Below are 24,534 nucleotides of genomic sequence, written 5' to 3' on the forward strand. Positions count from 1 at the left end.
GGCGACCGTGGCTCAGGGGGTTGGGAATCGCATCTGTAACCGGAAGGTCGCTGGTTTGATCCCCGGGCTCTCTGTCCTGGTCGTTGTGTCCTTGGGCAAGACACTTTACCCTACTTGCCTACTGGTGTTGGCCAGAGGGGCCGATGGCGCGATATGGCAGCCTCGCTTCTGTCAGTCTGCCCCAGGGCAGCTGTGGCTACAACTGTAGCTGCCTCCACCAGTGTATGAATGTGAGAGTGAATGAATAGTGGTATTGTAAAGCGCTTTGGGTGCCTTGAAAAGTGCTATATAAATCCAATCCATTATTATTATTATTATAATATTTCAGTATGTTTATGTTATTTTAGATTATTGCATCACACAAGGGAGTATTGCTTTAATTTTGCTGTGCTTGCATAATGGCAAAGCATCTTGAATCTTGAACTTTGAGCAACTTTCAGCATAACACAAAGAAAACTGTGCATACCTGGTTTTCAATAGCGTGCCAGCCCTAAGGCACGTTTCAATGCTAAACTCAAACAGACCTATCACAGATGTCATTCACTGCCAAACTCCAAAGTATAACCACCACCTGAGGCAAGCTCCAAACACAAACTAAAACAAAACAAAATAAGAAACAAGTACTTCAGCGGAAGGGCAGCACAGACACCCAGCTGAAACTCTAAAGACAGTCTGCTCAGTCGCAGTGAACGCCTTAAGTAAACCATCACTCACCCCACCAAGACAACTGCTGATATTTAATCTCTTCTAAAGACTATTGATTGAGTTATGACCCTGCAGGAAAGCTACAAAATAAAGGAGAGTTTGTTGGAACATAAATGTTATTTTAAATCCTGTAATAACCCCAACTAAAAACAGCCCACACAGCATGAAGCCAAAAAGAAAAACCCTCAAATGTGCCTCAGGCATGCCTTTATCCACACTACGACAGGTGTAGACAATTGACAATTAAGCCATGGCAACCACTAGAGACTCTTGAACTGTCAACAGATAAGCAATTACAATGGGCTCTTAACAGAAAGTGTACAAACAATAATCCAAAAACATGAACCAAGTACTATAGTAGGCCTGCAGATAGGGAACAAAAACTGTAACAAACACAAGCAGGAAGACAGGACTATTTATACAGAGTGCTGGTGAGGGAATGACTGATGACGTTACGTCCCATAATTAGTAACAACATACAGGTAAAGCGGTGGTACGGTGGTTAGCACTGTTGCCTCACAGCACGAAGGTCCTGAGTTTGCGTGGGATCCTCCCAGGTACTCCAGCTTCCTTCCACAGTCCAAAGACATGCACTTAGTGGGGATAGGGTAATTAGAAACTCAGCACGGTTGTCTTTATGTGTTAACTGGAGGTAACCAGAAGGCAGATACTAAATGCAAACACTCACGTTAATACAGAGAGGAAAACAATGGAACAGAGAGAAAACAAAACATATGAGGAATCCAAACAGAGAATCATATAAACAGGTATCCATAACTCGGGAAAAACTAGACAGGAACCAAAGATGATATAGTATATTAAGAAAAGAATTCAAAGTACTAAGATAACAACCCAAACAGAAACTAACAGAGTCTAAAGCTCAGACTTTGGAGAAATGGAATAAAAGCTTCCAGGCTGTGTGTCATTCCAAGCTGTATTCTCATGTTTCACTTTAGTTTTGTTCTATATTGGATGAAATCTTGATTTCAAAATTTGTGTGTTACTAATTTTTATGTTAACAACCGACATCCCAAACCCTTTAATATTTTTCTTTTTTTTTTTTTTTTACATATCTTTGCGAAGTCTCTACATAAATGTAAAATGCACCCTGTTAGTGAAGCTAATTAATTCTGTGTGTACCCTGTTGTTTTATTCTCTGACCAGTAGATGTCACCAGCTTACTGAAAAATGTGCGAGGGAGTTCCTTTGGCTTTTATTTTATGAAAACCACATATCACATGGCGTGTCTGGCTGCATGCTGTTGTTGTGCTTTCCTTACTAAAATACTGGAACGTATACTTTTTTTATGTGATACAAGGAGGGGACTAATATCACACCAGCCTCAGACTAGAAGAGATGAATGTGTGTTATTTATAGCAGTTATTGGACCCAAATTCTTTTCCCATCCCTGCAGTCACAAAGATAAGCTCGGGGTGGTCAGATTCCCCACAGGGTGAGCCTGGACTGAGCGGGCTGGGTCTGTGTGTGTTTCTGCCTTTTTTCACTCTTTCCTGAACAACATCTCCCCCATGCAGAGTTAACTGGAGAGACTGTCAAAAGAAAAAGAAGAAAAAGTCTGGGTTGCTGTTGTTTTTGGAGAGGTGTTAGGAACATATTCAGTGACTGTGCCATATCAGTGTTTAGTAATTAAGAATGACATCACATTAAAAAAAAACAACTCTCTTGCTTTAGTGTGCCAGAAAGATAATTTGTAGCCTCTAGCTAAATCTCATGTTACTCTGTGATAAAGTGGGATTCATTGGTGCATTATAAAAGGAAAATGCAAACTTTACTACGTTTAAGCATGAATGCCCATCCTTGACCTTAGAGAGAGTCTCATTCAAAAAACAATGCTAACAATATGACAAGTTCTGGTATGGTCTCATAATGGGGCTTTTTTGGGATAAATATCTCAAACTGCTATTTATAAAGTCAACAATCAACTGTTATTGTACACTTACATTTAGGTATTTTGGTTATAACTTAACAGGCTGTCAAAAACACAATCATAATTATTGAATTTCTTTTTTATTCAGTAATATCCTGTCATATTTTGAAATCACAGACATTTGTGGGCACTTTACTTTTACTCTCTACATTTTGTCTAGTTTTGTTTGCTTTTCCAATTTTCTGCCTCACCTGTCCATAATCAAAGTATATTATCATCCCAGTATATGTTTAATTACCTTGCCAGTTGCCTTGTTGCATTTTGTAGATATCCAGGAAATTTCTCATATTTTTTGTAGTTCAAGTCTGTTTCTTTTCCTAATGTATGACCTATCCTATCTACCTACAGCCTTTCTTTAGCACAGGGGTGTCAAACATAAGGACTGGGGGCCAGAATCAGCCTGGTGAAGACTCCAATCTGGCCCACCGGATGACTTTGGAAAGTAAAAGTGGACATATACATTTCTGACTTTTAACTGTGTTTTAAAAAGTTTTTCCTATTGATAGAAAACTCCCCCATGGCTATGCACAATACACCAAAGTAATTTAAATATAGATTTCTGTAATTTTACACACATTTACCTTTTCTAATCTAAGCTCAAAGAGACATAGATATTGTCGAAATTGCACTAGATGTGTAGTTAAACTTCTTGAGCTTGGGAGCTAATATAGAAAAAAAAAGTTATAAAGCTACATGTTTTAAAGACTCTTGTCCCTCCTCCTTTTTATAATGTTCAGAAAAGTGAGCAGTACGCATTAACAAGTTTACATAAAGTCTGTTTTCATTTATAAAAGAAATATTGTGATTCCTCTGGTTTCGGTCCTCAACGTAGCCTAAAGATTCTCAGGAATTCTCAGGGAACACATTTCTAAGAAGGTAACGGATTGTGCTTGTCAGCTACTGGAAAAGACATCGATCAAGCAGCCATGCAATACCTCATCTCTGTCCTTCTAGTGACCACAGAGAAGGCCTTCATAATTAATGAGGGTCAAGATTCTCTGACCTGTGTGCACAAGCAATGAAATCCATTGAGCTGACACTTTGTTAATCATTGTCCACAAAAACAGTTTGACCTGCTACCGGTGTCTAAGCAACAACTCTGCTATGAAGGTATCACTCTCCTCTCATGTTCTGGCCATTACATGCTCGACATTTTTGTGCAAAATATACCTCAGACTAGTAATAAACACATATAGAGCAATATACTGTGATGTTTTATCATCATAATTTAATTATGTTGCCAAATTCTTCAGTAAAGAATTTAATTATGTTTTGTATATTCTGTTTGTAAGACAGGGGCTGGTGAACTAATGAATAACATGTCCAGCAGCCTGTCATTTTGCCTCTCGTGCTCTGCCTTTGATTTCCACCTGGGTTCTGTTTTTACACAGCAAGTCTGTAATCTAAATGCAGACTATGTACAGCCCTGCGCTGTGATCCCACGACACATCAAAGCACCTGTTTTGATTAATAAAATCTAAACATGTGACCTTTCCTTCTGTTTGAGAAATGAGACGAAGCGGTTGCTTAGGTGCATGTTAAAAGCACAAAATGTCTATCCAGAAAAAAAAAACCAGTTGGCTGTATTAAAGTTTATTAATTTTTTAAAACATGTGATGTTTTTGGTGAAGTCATAGTTACTGCATTTCACTCATGTAGCAGTGGCAACAGAGAGAAGGTCACATTACTGAAAGGTCTCTGTATGAAACGTGTGACTCATAATGAATGTCTTAAACCTCCACCCTTATAAAAATGAAAATTTTGTACTGTAGTTTTTGGATCTTTCTCCAAGTAAAAAATAAACACATTGGGTCTGGGTGCGGAGCTCACGGGCACGTCACTGCAACCCCCCCTGGCTTCTGCTCCGCGGCTGCTGAGTGACCCCTCATCTGGGGCTCCCCTCAGCTCTTTCCGGGACAGTGGCGCGGCTGCCCCTCTGTTGGTCTTCCTTGGTCTCCTTTGCTCTTGGGGCCTCTGGATGTCTGGAACCTTGATCTCCTGCTTCATGCCCTGGAGGACGGGGCTGTGGCCCCCCACACCCTCTAGCAGATCATTACATGAAGGAACCTTTTAAATACAAGCGCGTTCATGCTCACAGGTGTACACACGGGTGCTTACACACACAAACTACACCCTTTTTGGCTGCTACCTCAAAGCACACTGTGTGCTGTCGATATTACGTGCCGCACAATAATATTTAATATTTGGTATTTACTGTTATATTCACATAGATCATCGTGATGATGTTGTTTATTATATTGCTCTCTTTTTCTTTGCTTATTTTCTCTTTTTTCTTTCCCAACAGGTGATCCAGGTGATCGATGTATGTAGTTTCTGTCTGTTTGTTTTGCTGGTTTTTGGTTTTTGCCCTTTATCACTGTCCCTCTTCCCCGCTCTTTTTCTTTCCCTCTTTCTTTGTCCCTTTTCTTTTCCCCAGTCAATATATATATATATATATATATATATATATATATATATTTTTTTTTTTTAAATTGATATTTGGTAATTGTACAAAAGGAGGAAGTCTGTGCTGTAATTTTACCAAATACTAATTAGCAGCTGTTCATTTATGTATACAGTCTCTGAATGCATCTTGCTAACTAAGAATGCTCATATTAGCTGATAGGCTCTAGTCCCAATATGCCCGTGTTCTCCTTTTTATACAGTCTGTGGTTAATGAAGCAATGCACGTTCCCAGAGTGGTTTTAGAGCTTAAACCAGCTGAGCTACCCTCTATCACACAGTACATCTTGATTATCACCATATTAATTATTTGTAGTTTGTTTAGCTCATTGTCACCTACAAACATACTCAGCTTGTCAAGTCAGAACGGTCCCAACCAACCAGTCTAACTGGACTTTTTTTTTTTTTTTTTTTTACCAAAAACACATCCAGATTCTTCATCTTTTTAATTTTTCTGTGGCAAACTATTTTTGTTGTGTTGTTGTGTACTATGTATTTGAGAATTTTTTTTAAATAATAAATTGATCATTACTACTATTAAGCTGTCCAGACCAGTTTTATTATTTTGATATCAAATTAATGCTGCTTCTTTATTTAATTTAGTTTAGTTTTACTTTAGTTTAATGTTATATTTCTTTAAGAAAATCCCACCTTAACATAATGATTTTATAAGTAATCAAATTCCACTCATTCAACGATCTGAACTAAATAAATTCTGTTGCAACTAGGAAACAATAACTTACAGTCGGTCAACTGGCCTAAGAAATTTGCTGACAGCTGAGACTAAAAGTAGACAATAGACATGCTGCCCACAATCTATGTGAAGGAAATTTGTTTGGTAACACAGAACATGAGTAACAGAAAAAAAGTTAGTTATGCAAGCCTTGTCTGGAAGAATGTGAATGCTTTATTTTCCAGATTTTGTGTACTAGCATTTTTTTTTTTTTTAGATCAACCTGTTTGAATAGATTGATTGATCTCTGGGGGGTGATTAAAGAACACAATGGTAAATAGAAATATGCGTTACTTTCATGGACAACAGAAGGAGAACAATGGAGCAGGAAGACAGAGGCTTGTATGTAACTGAGGCAAATATGCTGCCACTCTGACAGACCCTCTTCTCATTTAACTCTCATCAGAGAGCTGAAAGAACTTCCTGTGTTTGAGACTCTTTCAAGTCGGCTCCACTTAGAAGCAACACATCTGGTTTGTTATGTTACCATTAACCAATTGAAGTCTAATTCAGCCAAGAAAAGAAAGAAATCTGTATCCCTCATTTGTTAACATGAACACTTCTGTCAGATTATTGACTTTCTAAACATTTTGTAAAGCCTGTTTCGTTTACACTAGCATGCAAGCAAGAATCTCTGTACCGGGTTGAGGAAAGGCCAGGGTGTCAGGTGGAGGGAAGGCAGCTGTGGACACAATTGTCCAGATCATAACAGAAAACAGGACTTGGTTCCTGCTGGAAAAACACAAGTTGTTTAGTCATTAAGAAAGGGAGTATGAGTCTTCTTGGCATGATTCCCGAACAATGCGGGATCTTAATGTTTTTTAAGCTAAAGAATATGACAGATTGGATATCATTAGGAATTCTTGTGCTGAATTCTGTGGCATGAGCTTAAATGCTGAAGGAGAAGCTGAGGGATTTCCAAGAAAGAGCAAAGTGGTGCTTGAAAAATAATGTTTCATGGCGTTGAGATTTTGGAGCGAAGTCGGTGTGAAGTCGCTCTTCAGAAGGGTGCCAGCGAACAAAGACCTTCATATGCATCTGCAGCTCAGATCTCTGCATGTTTCAGACCCCTTACTGACATCCCTCCAACTCTGTCTTTGCCTGAGGTATCCATACATGTGGCACACAAAAGATATAAAAGTCTTTGATGTTGTCGCTCTTCACAGACCCCTGCACTCCAGTGAGATCCATTTATCCTTTTTTTGTTCATCTCCCAAGCAGCTCAGGGTGAATAAATAACTGTATGCTGAAACTGATTTGCAAAAATAAGAAAGAAAAAGCCTTTCTTCACAAACTTCTATGTAAAAAGACCATCAGAATAAGGCATGATCACAGCCTGATACAAAATGCTCTGGTCTCTATAGGTAATATACTACTTCATAACAAATCTAGGGGATAAATATTTTTTAGCTATTTAATTTTTTTAAGGCTTCAAGTTACAGATGTATCCACTTTGACTGGCAGTTGGCTTTACCTAGACCACAGGTGTCAAACTCCAGGCCTTGATGGCTGCTGTCCTGCTGGTTTCCCAACTAACCTGCCCTTGTAGCTTCTTATTGGCAAAGCACACCTGATCCAGGTAATCAGTAGCAGGTAGGGCAGGGATATCTCAAAAACAAGTAGGATGCTGGCACTCAAGGACTGGAGTTTGACACCCCTGACTAGACGCTGTAGGGTTCACCTCTCCTAATAGAGATCTCTGGCCATCTCACCTGCATTTGTGGTTTTGGTTTTGTACAAATTGCATTGCCCTGTTTCATGTTTCCAATACAAAATATAGAAAATCTTGGGTTGTGCACATATTCTGTGGATATGCTCCTAATTTTGCAGTCCTTATAGTAAGATGTCTGTTTTCTGAATTTCTAAGTTGAGGTCCTAGTTGTTCAAAGTCTCTAATGAAGCTCAGTTATTATTTTCTCAGTCTAGACTCTGACTGCAGACCCTGTCCCCCTGTCCCCCTGTCCCCCTATCCCTGGCTCATGGCCAGCGTTTCGTAGGAATGCTTCTTCATGGTTGGCATTTTGTAATGAGATTCACAGTGTATGCTAGGTGAGGAATTTGAGCTATGTTCACCATATCTAAAACAACTGTCTCTCCAAAACCAGTCAGAACTTGATGTACTCAGCGCTATGTGAAGGAGTCATCATTTCCTGTAACGAGTTCCTCTGTCATCCATCTATGACACAGTCAACAGACCCCTGCATTCTTAAAATCACATGATTGGTGATAAATTGTACCTTAGAGGACATAGTGGGGTGGAAAGGTTTTAGATACTGCAAAGGGGAACTCCAAAAAAGCGTCATTATCGACAGATGCACTAAGCAACAGCAGATATCATTCTTGTTCCAAATGCTAAGCAGTGTGGCGTGGCTGCTAAAGTAAAGGACTAAGACATTTTTGCTATTGTGAAACAGAATAATGCAATAATATGATGTGTTACACAATCACACAGTATTATTATTATATTACAGTATTATCACTATTATTAAATTAAATGAAATTGCATTTCTGATGGAATCTAAAGGATGACTGAAGGGTCAGCTTAAATAGGAAACATGTTTTCTCACAACGCTGGTTTCACGTGTCTGGATTTTGAGATATTTGCCTCTGAGATTTGTAGAATTTTGATTTAATGGATGAAGAAAATAAAAAACAACACAAATCTTACTAGAATCTGAAACAACAACCTGGCCCTCTGAAAACTATTAACACTCTGTTTTGTGAAGCCTGTTGGGAGCTATGGTTTTTGGATGGATTAAAGCAATGGTCTGGTGTTTGAGGAAGTGTGCTCATCTGGTTTCTTGTACTGATAATCTGTAGGATAAATGTGATGCTACTGCTCACAACTGGTTAGCTTGGTTCATAAACATTGGGCTAGTCTGTCTTTGTCGTAATGATAACAGAATCTATTAAAAAGTTATGACTCATTAAATCTCTTTTTAATCAGCTGGAGTTGCCAACAGCCGGTTAAAGCTCAAGGCAACAACTACTTTGCATGAAAACCCAGGAAAACTGTGGCACATGACACAGTAAAATCTGTGAAAATATGGTTTTACTATGAAGGGATTTTTCTTGTTAGACTTTTTCCCCCTACTGTTTTTAACCACATGTTGAATTTTACCATTTATGAAAAAACTGACAAAATTACCTGGACATTTTCCATTTTTCCATTGCCCATTTTTCTACTAAAGAAATCCTACAGATAGATGTATCTCAAAACCTCCTCACACTGAAAATAAACAGTAAAAAAATCTTAACTCTGTTGAATAGGTAAAATGACCTTTTAATACGATGATTTATCACTTTATTACAAGGTGCTATTCATTCTATTGGGACATATATTATCCATCAGTATGGGGGTGGACAACATGTTGACAAAAGGCTGCTCATTAGCAGAATTTCCCATTCACACGTTTTCAATTGAAAGGTCAAGCAGTTGCATAATTCCAGAGCTTGGCAAGCTTCAACTGCTTAGATTGGCAAGAGACATGACTTCACAAAGCACTTCATTTTCAGCAGAAATAACACACATAAATTTCTGTGGCTGTGCACCAGCTTCATGAAGCACAAACTATGAAATGTTCCATGTAGTAAAAACAGGAACAAAGACAACGTAATATTTAATACATTGGCGTGTATATTTCAACATAAGGTGTTACAGTAGGTTACCTCTTAAAGATTTGCACAAGCCATTACAGACCAGCAACTCATGCCCAATAGATTTACATATATTACTCCTATTTACAGACATTTAAGTGTTTTTAATATACAACTATGCAACATTTGAATTGATATGTACATACTTTGATACACAGTGCACACATATATACACAATATCTATGTACAATCTTGATTCAATATAGCTTTTTTGTGGGGGTGGGGGGGATTATTTTTAATCCGACAATCATTATGGTGTCACATATCATATTGATTTCCAGGAAGTTGTTTATCTCGAGTGCAAATGAAGCCAAAACTCAGAACCACCAGTGGTGCAGGATGTCTGAGGAAAATCAGGAAGTGTGCTGATGTGTTGTGTGTGGAATGTGTGAGCTTCTTCCCAAGATTTTATGAAAGACATGGGAACAGTTTGTGAGAAGGTGGGCTGACTTATCCAGCAGTGGTCAGTCTCACTTCATCAGAGCCCCCTGCTTTCTATCTGTGAGTGAGTGTGTGTGTGTGTGTGTGTGTGTGTGTGTGTGTGTCTATAAAACTTGAAGGAGATCTCATTTACCAATGCTGAGCAGAAATGAAAGCCATCTTGTGCAACATGAAACAATTCCTTCAACAAATCATAAAAGTGCACATAACCACAAAAATCTGGCTGATAAATGTAACTCCACATGCTTCCCTTTTTTATTTTATTTTACTTTTTTTTCCCTCAGGTCAAAGCAAAAGGTTCGAATCAGATTTACAAGCCACTAAAATGTGGTTCTAAGAAAAACAGGAAAAACGGAAAGCTAAACACAACGGATGAGGTGACTGCCTTGGTTACTTGGAGACGAGTGGTCTGGAAGAGTTGTTTTCACCATCACTACACACATCTCGGCTGCTATATGGGTTTTATCTTTGTAAACACTTTAACAGGGAAGGGTGTTCGGCAGCACTGCGGGGAGGCACAACAACCTTTGATTCCTGGAAAAAAAGGTTCTCGCTAAAGAAAAAAAAGGAAAAAAAACACTCAGAAGAACTCATGCAGGAATCTGCAAAACACTGAATATTGAAGATTTATGATTACATTCAATAGAACAATTTAAAGCCTGTGCATGCTTTTTTCTCATTATTTATCTAACGTTTCTGCTGAGGTTATCTAAAGAAAGAAAGAAGATGTATGCACGTTCCCTAATGTGTCCATATTTTCTGCTTCTGTGAACCTCGCAACACCCTGTTTCATGTTTTTTTTTTTTTCAAACTAAAAAAAAGCTTGGTTTTCTGTATAATTTTAAGACATTGCAGTTCCTGTCATTCATGCCATTTGGTGCCACTGTCAAACATGTGTTTACTCTGCTTGAATAGAGGGCTTGGAGGAATTATCCAGCTCTCTCCAGTAGCCGGTACTACCTGTTGGGCTCCGATTGGTCATCTTAGTCAGCAAAGTCGTTCTGCGGAGGCTACTGTCTGAGTCTTCTTTCTTGAAGTCGGTGTTGATTTTGCGGCAACACGAGAAGCACTGCACAAAATCCTGGAGGAGGTGGCCACTGAAGATCATGTATATCCACGGGTTACAGCAGCTGTTGAGACTGGCAAGGAGTGCAGACAGAGACACTGCTGTGTTCTCTGAATCTGGAGAACAGAGAGAGGAAGGAGGGAAAGGATGATTAATTCGCAAAACATCTGGTACAGGCTGTAGAAATGCCTGTTTAACTCAGTGCCTCTGGTGTCTAAATGCTGCCTAAATGTGCCAGACTCTGAAAGTTACAAAGGTGTGCCAAAGTTAGAAGAAATCTCTGTTACAGATCCAACTAGTTTTAAGACTTTTGGAATAAAATGTAATTTTCATAATATAAGCAAAAGGCGGTAATCCACCTCCTCAAACACTGACACTTAGTCAGATAGATTTAAGTATAAATTCCTTCTCTCTTCCTACATCTGAAACACTTTGATTGGAGGATAATGTGATCTGTTGGTGTCTTCACTGTCACAGAGTTCCTCACACCAGTAACAAAGGAAGCGACGATAAATTAATCAAAGGAGCTTGCAAAGAAAACTGAGAACCTTCACAGACATGACGATAAATTAACGCATTTAAAAAATGACAGGATCTGTTTTCACTGCAGCCACGGTCATTTTCTAAGCCAAGACAAGAAATTTTGGTGCCTAAAATTATAAGGAAAAAAACTATAATGAAGACGAGGAAAGCTATAAACAGTGGTCCAACTCAGGGAGGAGTTTGTTTCATCAGCTGCCAATATAGTAGGCCCATACAGTTTATTTAGTGCCATGACATGAGTTTATAGAGCTATATAAATGATTGTTGTTGTTTTTTTACCTGCAATCATTTGCAGGTTGATGACATATATAACAACAACAACAGCAACAACAACAAAACCTACGATGGTGCCTTTTTAGAACTTCCCCAAATTTCTACAAATTTGAGTTATATTGCACTTTATGTTGCACTTTATGATAGGGCAGAAAAATACTAGAAACCAGAATTTGAAAATGTGTAAATGTGAATCATCTGTAGATTTCCTGTAAAATTTACTCTCACTGAGAGCTTTGGGCCCAATTTTTGTGGGCTTTGGCCTTCCAGCTAACTACCACAATATCTGACTTTATCATCTAATTGCAGTTGTCATTGTTTGTGTTTGAGTTGTTGGAATTATCCATCTCACTAGGACTTCAAAAACTTTATTTCAAAACAAAAGAGATAATAATGAAAAGTGATACAGCTAACCTAAGAATTTTACACGTAAATTTTTATTCTTAGCATTCACCCCACACACACCTACCCATCCCAACACCGTCACCAAAAGTTAACAATTGAATTCAGCCAAGAACGGAATGAACTTATCAGCTAGCCAGCAATAATTAATTCTACTGATCCACAGTCAGACTGATAAACTTTGAACAAAAGTCTGAAATATTTTTCTGTGAATTCACTTTTTAAAAAACAGGTTAAAATACTTCGAGTAAGGCAAAGTAGGGCATTTGATAATTAGTGCAATAATATAGTATTGCTGTATTAGTACCATATAAATTGTATAAAACAGGTTCGGCTAATGTGACTTAAAACTTTGGTTAAAAAAAGATGTAATCTGATTTTAGACAAGAGGAGATAAAAGGGAAACACCTTGTGGACAGGACAAAATATGTTGCTTGCACATAATTTATACTAGTGGCGTGGTTTTAAAGCGCCATAACATTTCACCACTTAACGTCTCAAAATGCAGATGTAGGGTTTTTTCCTTCCTAAATCTCCCTGGAAAATTCTCCAAATGGACACGTACGGAACATAAGATTTCATTTATTTGGTGAAATGTAGTTGTGGGTGTGCATGTGAGCGCGTGTGCGTGAAAGGTTTGACACTGTATACGTTTTAGATTAGTATGTTTACACGTTTTGTTTTTGTTTGTCAAATAAGTTCGTGCGTAAAGGCGCGCAATTCGTGGATTTTTTTCCCTTGCGCAACGCGATTCTTAAGTTTCTGTTCATTTTCTCCCCCTGCAATTCTCAACATTTTTAGAACGATTAAAAGTGTGACATTTAATAAGTATTTTGTTCATTTATAAGCACTCACCATCCCACTGGAAGTTTTCATCCCACACAGACCACATCTGCACGATGAAAAACGGTGCCCAGCAAACAATGTACGCCAAAACGATCACAAAAGTCATTTTAACGGTTCTCAGTTTGGCTCTTGAGATAGTTGTAACGCTGCTGACCGAGTTCTTTCCAATCAGTCCATTCCTGCTTGCCGCACCAGCCGTCGTTTTTCTTTTCTTGTATTTAATATTCTTCCAAATACTGTGGCAGATAAACCCGTAGCACATCATGAGAAGGACCACGGGCACCAGAAAGATGCCCACGGTTATCCAGGTGATGTACGCCCTGGCGCCCCAGGGCTCGATAAAGCGCGCCCAGCAGTCGTAGACGCCCGAACCGTTCTGGATCTCGCTCAGGGAGAAGATGAAGTACTGTGAACAGCTGAGCACCAGGCTACATATCCACGTGGAGATGATCATGATGTACGAGCGTCGTGTGGACTGCTGTAGGGTTTTCAGAGGGTGGCAGATGGCAATGTAACGATCCAGGGTCATCATCACCATCATATAGGTGGACGCAAACATTCCCATCACCTGGAGGTGCTTCACAATCCTGCAGAGAAAGTCTGGGCCGTAGAAGCGGAAGGTGATTTCCCAGCACAGCTGTGGCAGCACCTGGAAGAAAGCAACCACCAGATCGGCCAGGCTCAGGTGTTTGATGAAAAGGTGCATTCGCGACATCTTCTTCTTTGTGTTGTACATGGCCAGCAGGACGCTTACGTTCCCAATGACAGCAACCACGAAGGTGATGCTCAGAACCATTATCTCTATTTGTGCCACCTCCTCGTTCCTTGCAAACGGATCTGATCCGTTATGCTGGTCGGTGCCGTTTCCAGACGTTCCCATCATTAGGTCAGTGGTGACAGTGAACACCAAAGTCTGGTTCTCTTCGTTCAGGAGCATACGTTTGTCAGGAGCGTACATGGCACTGCCCCTCTGTGCGCCCTAGCAAGACTTAGTGCCAGAGGGGCTGCAAAGTGCCTCTCCAATCCGTATATGGAGCTACCTGGCGCCCGTAGAGAGAAACTCGTTGCTTTGTGAATTGTGTCTCCTGTCAGCGCTTTTTAAACTCGAGTCAAATTTCAGACTGCGTGCGCAAAGCAGGATGCACTGCAAAAACATGAGGCACCTAATGATTAATTTATATTGCGGCAAGCACACATTAATTCAAATAAAATGTAAAAATAAATGCAAAATGAACATAGACATCAATGAGGGATACTTTTCAGTGAAGGTGTACCCAACGCAATCTAAAGTGTTCAAATATGCGAAACGTGCGTTTTCTTGAAACTGTGTTTGAATATCAGCATAAATATAATCAAGCCAAAAATGATCCGTGCTGCGTTTCCGATTCCTTGTCTTGCTTTGGAGACAAAAAGTTTAAAATGTGACTTCCACAACATTATGGCTAAAAAAAAAACATTTTTTGCAGTGCAGAGCTAAGCCCTTCCCGATGCTTTACACAACATCCACATCACCACAACTCCGCGTAGGTATTGTTTATTAGGAACTTTTGTGGGTATTAAAAAGTCACAAAATGTGCTGAAAATGTAAAGTGTTTAAAGTACAATGAACTGAGTAACACAATTTTTATTTACAATTTTTTTTCATACACTTTATGAATATTTGAGGTCCAATAAGAAAAGACAGTCCCACCCAACAGTTCACAAATAACATTTAAATGCTTTTCCCCCCAGCATAATAAGCTTTGCAGAGGAATTGTTATAAGGTAACTGTAGCTGAACCTGCAAACATTCGGGGCTCTAAATGTGTTGCTGTGATGTTGCTTTAATAGGAATGTGTTGGGCAACAGGCTGGAATGTTGTTTTTGTTAAAGCCCAGATAAAAACCACATGTAGCCCAGATGAAAAATATCATACTTATTCTCTTTATATTAACTGTCCACATCAATAAGCGTCGTATTTCCTATGACCATTGAATGCACCTCTCAGTTCACCCCACGTGAGGGCACCTAGCTCAGCAACCAATCAGAGCCTACCCAGGCCGCATTGACCCTGTCAGCCAGGAAGTGAGGTGGAGGTGCATGGTGTCCCGGGTTTTTCTTATCTCAGCAAGAGGAGTGGAGGCATCTGCTACTCAAACCGAGAAATCCACAGACAAAAGAGAGGAAAACTCAGGATTGAGAGGAAGGAAAGCCAGCCTACTTACCTGCTGGAAGTCCGGAGTCGAGTGGCTGGATGAAGGAGAGAGGCAACGTCGGCAAGACGAGTGTTATTCTGATGGAAAAAACTTGTAGAGACTTACCGTCGCGATCATGCTAATGCTAGCTCGGTGTCTCACAGGCTAACCACTCACCTTTCATCCGGAGAGCTGCTGCAATTCCAACGCCAGTGTGTGTTGGGCTTTTGTGAAACAGAGCAACGGTGAGCAACATGTTCTTAGCTGCTCTAAAGCTAAATTTTGTCAGTTCACTGTGAGTTTAAAGTAATCTAGAGGGTAATTTTTAGTGCATTTCTCTCTCACGAATAGGCCTATAGTGTGGAGAAATTAAGCACACTGCTTTAATGCCTCTGAACTGAACTCACATGTATATTTTGTTGCTTATTTGCACATAGTTCTGAACTTGTTATGGTGTATTGTATTTTGAGTGTCAATGGTTACTTACCATAAGTATTGTTTAATTAATGTTTACATGAATAGAGAAATATTTGAGCAACTTAGATGTTTAGTTCTCATATTTGATATGCTTGAAAATTGAATGTTGTACAACAGAACTGTGAGATTTGATAAGATTTAAGATGTTGATGCAATGAATATGAGGTGATGCAATATTTTGATTTTGTATTTTAACCTTAAACAATGCATCTGAAACAGACTCATTAGAATGTACATTTTATGACCTGGATTATAGGTCAGGTTTTTTGGAGAGGACGGAAAAGTCCAAGGACCAGGACGATATTCTGGTTGTGATAGATGGCGAGCCAACCACTTTGAGGACGATCTACCCCAAAGAAGATACACACCACACACTCATACATCCCAGTTACATTCACAAGGACCTTTGAAGTTGGCTATCGCCAGCTTAACTCTAAATTCTTAAAGGGCCCCAACGAGTACTTTTATTTTGTTGAGTGTGCACACTATTTATTTTATTTTATACTTTATCTGTACAAATTGGACAAATACCTGTTATACTTTGTAACAATACAAGAGTGGCTACTCAAAAGTTAACATTGTGTCCAGGTCATTATTGCTGCTCAATACTTTGGCTCCATACGAATTTGGTGTCTTCTGATTCTGGCCAGGGTCTTATTACGAGCCCAAGTAATTATTGCGCTGTAATTCACCTTTATACCTTAAAGTTGGTTACAGGAGTGGCGAGCCAGCCAGGAGCCAATTGATTTGAGCATCAATATTGAGGCAATGACCAGCATGGATTTCATACAAAAGTCTGGTGTCAAAATACCTAATGCGGTTGTTGTCGCTGGGATAACACAGGTATCTGAGAAAGATGAACAGGTCATTGACTTTCTGAAACCGTATGGTAAAATCACAAGAGTCCTTTTTGTTGATGATTCACTGTCCAACTTCTACCAAAACCTGATCGTAGAATACTCTAGCAGTTCAGCCTTAGAAGGTTTAGAACCTCGTTTACCATACACAGCACAAGCTGATCCCAGCGTTGTCTATGAAATTAAAACACTCAGTAGCATGTACACTACCACGGTTGGGAGTAATGTTACAAAAACCTACTTGGCGGAACTCAAGGAACTAGCCAAGCTGAGTGGCAAAGACTACGGTGAGGTGCTGAAGGAGATGATGTGTCAGATTGGGGAGGATGTTGAAGCCATGCGACCTACCACTGAAGAACCTTCTCCCACGTATGTCGAGACCACTGTTGTATCTCCGCCCGCTTCTAAAGAGCGACAGTGTCACACCTCACATTCAGATGTTACACCAAGTGATACTGGTGGCACTGATGATGTTCCCCTCACTAATGGAAGGAGAGCAGCGTCCCTCTCAGTAAGTGACTTGAACCCACCTGACATTCAGAAGGTTGTGGTAGAGCATATCGTACGAAGGCAAGATATTGTCCCACACATCCAGTCCCAGGTGAGACTCCGTTCCTTCTCCGGTAAGGTTCCCAGACCTAACAATGAAACTTGATTATGACACATGGCGCACACAAATTGAACTGCTCCAAAATGATCCCAGCATGTCCCCCCTGCAAATATCCAGAAAGATCCATGAGAGCCTGCTCCCACCAGCAGTATAGTTAAGAGTTTGCGGCCTGAGTCACCACCTGTGACTTATTTGCAGCTTCTAGATTCAGCCTTTGGCACTGTAGAAGATGGTGAGGAACTTTTCGCTCAATTCCTGAACACCCTTCAAGATCCAGGTGAGAAGTCATCCACTTACCTTCACCGGCTACAGCTAGCATTAAACAGAGCCACGAAGAGGGGGGGAGTCGCATGTGAAGGAGTGGACAAACATCTACTTAAACAGTTCTGCAGGGGATGTTGGGACAACGACCTACTCAGCGCCCTGCAACTTGAGCAAAAGAAGAGCAGCCCACCCCAATTCTCAGACCTGTTGTTAATGATTCGCTCTGAGGAAGATCGACAGCAAGCAAAAACTAACCGTATGAGAAAACACATTGGCACCACAAAGCAGAGAACTCAGTTACAGTTCCAGGGTGCACATGTTTGTGAACCAGAGGAGAAACATGGGAGTAGCATTGCTGCTATTGAGGATCTGCGAAAGCAGGTGGCGAGTCTGCAAAGTCAACTAACTACATTCATGTCACAGAAAAAAACAAAGTTTGCAAACAGCAAGGACCCTGCAGGGAAGCCGCAGAGTAAGATGTCAAAGCCACATGGTGTAGATGGACGTATGCAAAGACAGACTTCAAAGAGGCAAAGGGGCAGACCCAAGCCCTGGTATTGTTTCAACTGCGGTGAAGATGGACATATCGCTCCATGCTGTGTTGACCCCGCTAACCCCAACCTAGTAGCAGAAAAAAAGAAGCAGTTGGAGGAGAAACAACGCCAGTGGGAAGCGCGAGATTGTACAGATTCACCTTTAAACATCTAACCGTTCCTGTTGTGGGACAAACAGGAGCTGAGGAGAGTCAACAACGTCCCTCAGACGTAAACAATGGTGACAAAATCACAGCTGAGGTTAACAAAGTAAGTACCCCAGCAAAGACTGTCAAAGCACAAACATGTTCTGGCTTAAACCATTCAGAGCAGAACCAATCTTTCCAACTCCCTAAACAGTTGATTGGTACCAGAAGTACAGCTCAAGTGACTGTGAGAGGTGAAGAAGTCAACTGTCTTCTTGACTCAGGCTCCCAAGTTACCACTGTTCCTGAGTCATTTTACCAGCAGCACCTTTCAGAGCAAAAGATCAAGCCACTACATGACCTCTTAGAAGTGGAAGGTGCTAATGGCCAGCTAGTGCCTTACTTTGGCTATATAGAAATGACCATAACTTTTCCAAAGGACTTTATAGGTGTTCCAGTAGATGTAAACACACTTGCTTTAATCGTCCCTGACACTTCACAATCCCTCATGCTCATAGGCACAAACACCCTAGATGTACTGTTCGACATCTACTCAGAGACTGACTTAGCCAATCGTCAACCCCTCCCACATGGCTACAAAGTAGTCTTCAAAATCATTGAGTTGAGACGGAAGCAGACAAGTGACACCCATCAGGGGGTAGTGAAGCTACTTGGCAAGATGCCTCAAGTCATTCCAGCTGGTTCAACTGTAGTGGTGGAGGGAGTCGCCCTTGGCGAGGGCCTTCAGGATGAAAAATCAGTTGTAATTGAGTACCCATCATCGTCCCCCTTGCCCGGTGGCCTGCTACTTAAAGCCGGTCTGGTGGACTTTCCCCAGCGGCGGCCCCACAAGTTGCCAGTTGTTATAAGCAACGAGTCTGACCACGACATTGTCATCCCTGCCAAGTGTACTATTGCAGAGGTTAGTGCTTATCAGACCATCCTATTAAAGGAACACAACAAGACCAAACAGTCAGAACTATCCCAGAGAACTCCAGACACTCCGTCTTTCCAAGAGCCCACCATAACCTTCAATTTTGGTGACTCCCCAGTTCCATTGGAATGGAAACAGCGCATCACTCAGCAGCTCAGCGGCATGCCTGAGGTGTTTGCACAGCACGACCTGGATTTTGGCCGGACGGACCAGGTGCGACATCATATAAAACTTTCGGATGGCACGCCTTTCAAACTACGTGCCCGGCCAATCCACCCACGGGACATTGAGGCTGTCCGGAAGCACATTCAGGAACTCCTTGATGCAGGAGTTATTAGAGAGTCAGAGTCCCCATTTGCGTCACCCATAGTGGTAGTCCGGAAAAAGAATGGCCAAGTCCGGTTGTGCATCGATTATAGGCGTCTAAACCTTCAGACTATAAAAGATGCGTACAGCCTTCCGAAGCTAGAGGACACATTCTCAGCCCTCAATGGTTCACAGTGGTTCTCTGTTCTTGATCTAAAATCAGGGTACTACCAGATCGAGGTCGAAGAAGCAGACAAACCGAAGACGGCCTTTGTGTGCCCTCTCGGCTTCTGGGAGTTCAACAGAATGCCTCAGGGTGTAACGAACGCCCCCAGCACGTTCCAGCGGTTAATGGAGCGGTGCATGGGGGATATGCATTTGAAGGATGCATTGGTCTTTCTTGATGACGTGATAGTATTCTCCCGAACCCTTGAGGAACACGAAGAAAGACTCATGAAAGTGCTCACTCGTCTAAAAGAGTTTGGGTTAAAGCTGTCACCAGAGAAATGTGTCTTCTTCCAGACTTCAGTCCGTTATCTGGGACATGTGGTCTCCAGAAATGGAGTTCGGACTGACCCTGAGAAGATTTCGGCCCTTAAAACATGGCCTGTCCCACAGACCCTGCGAGAGTTAAAGTCGTTCCTTGGTTTTGCTGGGTATTATAGAAGGTTCGTTAAGGGGTATTCCAGCATTGTGAAACCTCTCCACAACTTAACTTCAGGGTACCCACCTAGCCACAAGAAATCAAAAGTAAACGCAAGACAAAGTGCACATCAGTACCATGACCCAAAAGACCCTTTCGGAGGTCGCTGGACGCCAGCTTGCCAGGAAGCCTTCGAGTCAGTCATCCAAAGTCTCACCACTGCCCCTGTACTTGCCTTCGCTGACCCCCAGAAACCCTATATACTGCACACCGACGCCAGTACCACCGGGCTTGGTGCTGTATTGTATCAGGAGCAAGAGGGACAACTTAGAGTCATAGGCTATGCAAGTAGAGGGCTGTCACGGAGCGAAAATCGCTATCCAGCGCACAAGTTGGAGTTTCTGGCGCTCAAGTGGTCAGTTACAGAAAAGTTCAGCAACTATCTCTACGGCAACCACTTCACTGTTGTAACGGATAGTAATCCGCTGACTTACATTCTGACTTCAGCAAAACTTGACGCAACTAGCTATAGGTGGCTAGCAGCACTGTCCACATTCTCTTTCAAACTCCTCTATCGTCCAGGGAAGCAGAATGGAGATGCGGCTGGATTATCACGCAGACCACACGGAGGGCTAGCGGACGACCTGAAATCACAAAAAGAGATTGAACGCATACAACAGTTCACTCAAGATCACCTTTGTGATCCAGACAACATCAATGCTGTAAATCAGTCTGTGGTGAAAGCAATCTGTGAGAGGCAGTTCACCTACAGCGTCAGTCCTGACAATGAAAGAGAGGCAGATGCAGATTGTGTTGCCTTGGTGGAGGTGCTTGCTGTGTCTCCTAGTGCTGTACCTGATAGCTATGGGCAAGAGGAACAGTTTGGAGGTCTGCCAACCATTCCCCATCTAACTGAGGCAGAGCTGCCAGACGAGCAAAGAGCCGATCAGTGTATAAAGCATGTTATTTCTCAGATCGAATATGGGGACACACCACCTCCAACCGTGCGCACACAGTTCCCTGAGCTTCCACTGCTCCTCCGAGAGCTTAACCGTCTTGAGCTCCGCAACAATGTCTTGTACCGGCGACGCCAAGAGGGGTCCCAGAAAACCTACCAGCTTGTACTTCCAGCTGAGCTTCGCAACACAGTTCTCACCAGCCTGCATGACCATATGGGTCACATGGGAGTCGACCGTACACTGGACCTTGTAAGGTCAAGATTTTATTGGCCAAGGATGGCTTTGGACGTGGAAAGGAAAGTGAAGACGTGTGGCAGGTGCGTGCGGAGGAAGGCACGGCCTGAAAGAGCGGCCCCCTTGGTCAACATTAATACGACACGACCTCTTGAACTCTTGTGCATGGACTTCTTGTCCCTGGAAGCTGACAGGAGTGGAACCAAAGATATATTGGTGATCACGGACCACTTCACTAAATTTGCAGTTGCTATCCCAACACCTAATCAAAAGGCCCGCACAGTGGCAAGGTGTCTGTGGGAGAACTTTATGGTACACTATGGCATCCCAGAAAAATTGCATATTGGCCAGGGTCCAGATTTCGAGTCCCGCACAATCAAGGAGCTCTGTCAGGTGGCTGGTATCCACAAGGTGAGGACAACCCCATACCATCCTAGGGGCAATCCTGTGGAACGATTTAATCGTACCTTGCTTGATATGCTGGGAACTCTCCGTGATCAAGATAAGTCCTGTTGGCGTGACCATGTAAGACCCCTGGTCCACGCTTATAACTGCACCAGGAATGAAGTGACTGGTTTCACCCCGTACGAACTGATGTTCGGACGCCAACCTCGGTTGCCAGTTGACCTTGCATTCAACCTGCCAGTGCAAGAGGAACAACACTCATCTCACTCTGAATATGTGCAAAAACTCAAGTCACGTCTCAAAGAAAGCTACAAGTTAGCTATGGACAAGGCTGCAAAGATGGCTCACAAGAACAAAATGAGGTTTGACAGACATGTAACTGCATCAGACTTGGAAGCTGGAGATCGGGTATTGGTCAGGAATGTCCATATCCGGGGCAAACATAAGATTTCAGACAAGTGGGAACACACTGTGCATGTAGTGGTGAGAAGGGCAGGCAACCTCCCAGTATATACAGTTAAGCCTGAAAACAAAGATGGTCCCCTAAGAACACTACACCGGGATCTGTTGCTACCATGTGGCTACCTACCTGTGGAGGAAAGCAGTGAGCATGTACAGAAGCCAGTGTCACGCAGGCCAAGAACCCGTGCAAATCCAGCGCTAGAGGAAGAGAACTCCTCAGACGAAGAAGATGATTTGCTCATTCCTGTTTGGTTGAGTTCCCCTGTCCACACAGTGAGTGAGAGTCCTGTAAATGTTCCTGATATTGACAACCCACCTGTTTTTGACAGCCAATCTGATTTTGGCAACATACCTGATATGCCTAACAGTACTACAGTTGATACTGAGTACTTATCTACCAATGGAGTCACACCGACCGAACAAGTGGATGAAATAACCTTAACTGAAACTGACTCACCTGTTGATGACCCAGACGTCCAAGAAAGGCAACTTCCATTTCAGGAGGCTGGCACCAGAGGTGCGAATTCTGAGGAGAGAGTGGAGGAGATAGTCCCAGTGGATACAAGGGAAAACATGGATACAAATGATTCTGTAAGGAGATCTGAGAGAAACCGTCGTCCGCCACGACGGCTTGACTATACGGAGCTAGGCAATCCTCTGATCACTGCAGCAAAATCATTCTTGCAAGGACTGTCTTCAGCTTGGGCCGATGTCATCAGTGATGGTGAAGAGCCTGCTTCGCCCTCTTCCTTGACCCGTCAAATAATCATCATTTAACTGTCTACCATGCACAGGGACGTGCATGAGTTCAGGAGGGGAGGGTGTAGCCCAGATGAAAAATATCATACTTATTCTCTTTATATTAACTGTCCACATCAACAAGCGTCGTATTTCCTATGACCATTGAATGCACCTCTCAGTTCACCCCAAGTGAGGGCACCTAGCTCAGCAACCAATCAGAGCCTACCCAGGCCGCATTGACCCTGTCAGCCAGGAAGTGAGGTGGAGGTGCATGGTGTCCCGGGTTTTTCTTATCTCAGCAAGAGGAGTGGAGGCATCTGCTACTCAAACCGAGAAATCCACAGACAAAAGAGAGGAAAACTCAGGATTGAGAGGAAGGAAAGCCAGCCTACTTACCTGCTGGAAGTCCGGAGTCGAGTGGCTGGATGAAGGAGAGAGGCAACGTCGGTAAGACGAGTGTTATTCTGATGGAAAAAAACTTGTAGAGACTTACCGTCGCGATCATGCTAATGCTAGCTCGGTGTCTCACAGGCTAACCACTCACCTTTCATCCGGAGAGCTGCTGCAATTCCAACGCCAGTGTGTGTTGGGCTTTTGTGAAACAGAGCAACGGTGAGCAACATGTTCTTAGCTGCTCTAAAGCTAAATTTTGTCAGTTCACTGTGAGTTTAAAGTAATCTAGAGGGTAATTTTTAGTGCATTTCTCTCTCACGAATAGGCCTATAGTGTGGAGAAATTAAGCACACTGCTTTAATGCCTCTGAACTGAACTCACATGTATATTTTGTTGCTTATTTGCACATAGTTCTGAATTTGTTATGGTGTATTGTATTTTGAGTGTCAATGGTTACTTACCATAAGTATTGTTTAATTAATATTTACATGAATAGAGAAATATTTGAGCAACTTAGATGTTTAGTTCTCATATTTGATATGCTTGAAAATTGAATGTTGTACAACAGAACTGTGAGATTTGATAAGATTTAAGATGTTGATGCAATGAATATGAGGTGATGCAATATTTTGATTTTGTATTTTAACCTTAAACAATGCATCTGAAACAGACTGATTAGAATGTACATTTTATGACCTGGATTATAGGTCAGGTTTTTTGGAGAGGACGGAAAAGTCCAAGGACCAGGACGATATTCTGGTTGTGATAGATGGCGAGCCAACCACTTTGAGGACGATCTACCCCAAAGAAGATACACACCACACACTCATACATCCCAGTTACATTCACAAGGACCTTTGAAGTTGGCTATCGCCAGCTTAACTCTAAATTCTTAAAGGGCCCCAACGAGTACTTTTATTTTGTTGAGTGTGCACACTATTTATTTTATTTTATACTTTATCTGTACAAATTGGACAAATACCTGTTATACTTTGTAACAATACAAGAGTGGCTACTCAAAAGTTAACATTGTGTCCAGGTCATTATTGCTGCTCAATACTTTGGCTCCATACGAATTTGGTGTCTTCTGATTCTGGCCAGGGTCTTATTACGAGCCCAAGTAATTATTGCGCTGTAATTCACCTTCATACCTTAAAGTTGGTTACACACACTTAAAAAAAACTGTTTAAACTGAACTGTGACTTGGTTTATTCTGTGATTAATTCATTCCTAGCTGAAAGAAATTCTCTTACTAATGATTAATAACATTAAAATTAACTTATTTGCTGCAGTCGATTGTTCTTGTGAATCTGCCTTCTC

At 41.7% G+C, this 24,534-nt stretch overlaps 1 protein-coding gene, 1 long non-coding RNA gene and 1 pseudogene across 2 annotated transcripts; 2 read left to right on the forward strand and 1 right to left on the reverse strand.

Annotated features, from left to right (window-relative positions):
* Positions 1 to 9,124: 9,124 nt before the first annotated feature.
* Positions 9,125 to 14,167, reverse strand: LOC146704928 (arg8-vasotocin receptor-like; annotated as a pseudogene).
* Positions 14,168 to 15,031: 864 nt separating this feature from the next.
* On the forward strand, positions 15,032 to 16,303 carry LOC146704929 (uncharacterized). The gene is made up of 2 exons (XR_014921239.1): positions 15,032 to 15,495; positions 15,984 to 16,303. It is a non-coding gene; the product is annotated as an uncharacterized LOC146704929 (long non-coding RNA).
* Positions 16,304 to 16,495: 192 nt separating this feature from the next.
* On the forward strand, positions 16,496 to 24,241 carry LOC146704930 (uncharacterized). The gene is made up of 5 exons (XM_085465308.1): positions 16,496 to 17,185; positions 17,393 to 18,140; positions 18,422 to 23,268; positions 23,353 to 23,433; positions 23,922 to 24,241. Exons 1-3 carry the CDS (start codon positions 16,496 to 16,498, stop codon positions 22,855 to 22,857), a joined length of 5,874 nt encoding a protein of 1,957 aa, XP_085321434.1. The 3' UTR covers positions 22,858 to 23,268; positions 23,353 to 23,433; positions 23,922 to 24,241.
* The last annotated feature ends 293 nt before the right edge of the window (positions 24,242 to 24,534 follow it).

This window comes from Copadichromis virginalis, linkage group LG7 (genome assembly GCF_057382275.1).
Source record: "Copadichromis virginalis isolate Kocher_CV1m ecotype Utaka linkage group LG7, C_Virginalis_male_GT1.1, whole genome shotgun sequence".
Taxonomy (NCBI): domain Eukaryota; kingdom Metazoa; phylum Chordata; class Actinopteri; order Cichliformes; family Cichlidae; genus Copadichromis; species Copadichromis virginalis.

What these genes read in the sequence shown, in the direction of transcription:
- LOC146704930 (XM_085465308.1), top strand. Translation starts at nt 16,496, where the DNA reads ATGACCAGCATGGATTTCATACAAAAGTCTGGTGTCAAAATACCTAAT. An exon ending in TCCCACACATCCAGTCCCAG is followed by an intron (nt 17,186 to 17,392) that starts GTGAGACTCCGT and finishes ACTTATTTGCAG; the next exon opens with CTTCTAGATTCAGCCTTTGG. An exon ending in CCAGTGGGAAGCGCGAGATT is followed by an intron (nt 18,141 to 18,421) that starts GTACAGATTCAC and finishes TTCTTGACTCAG; the next exon opens with GCTCCCAAGTTACCACTGTT.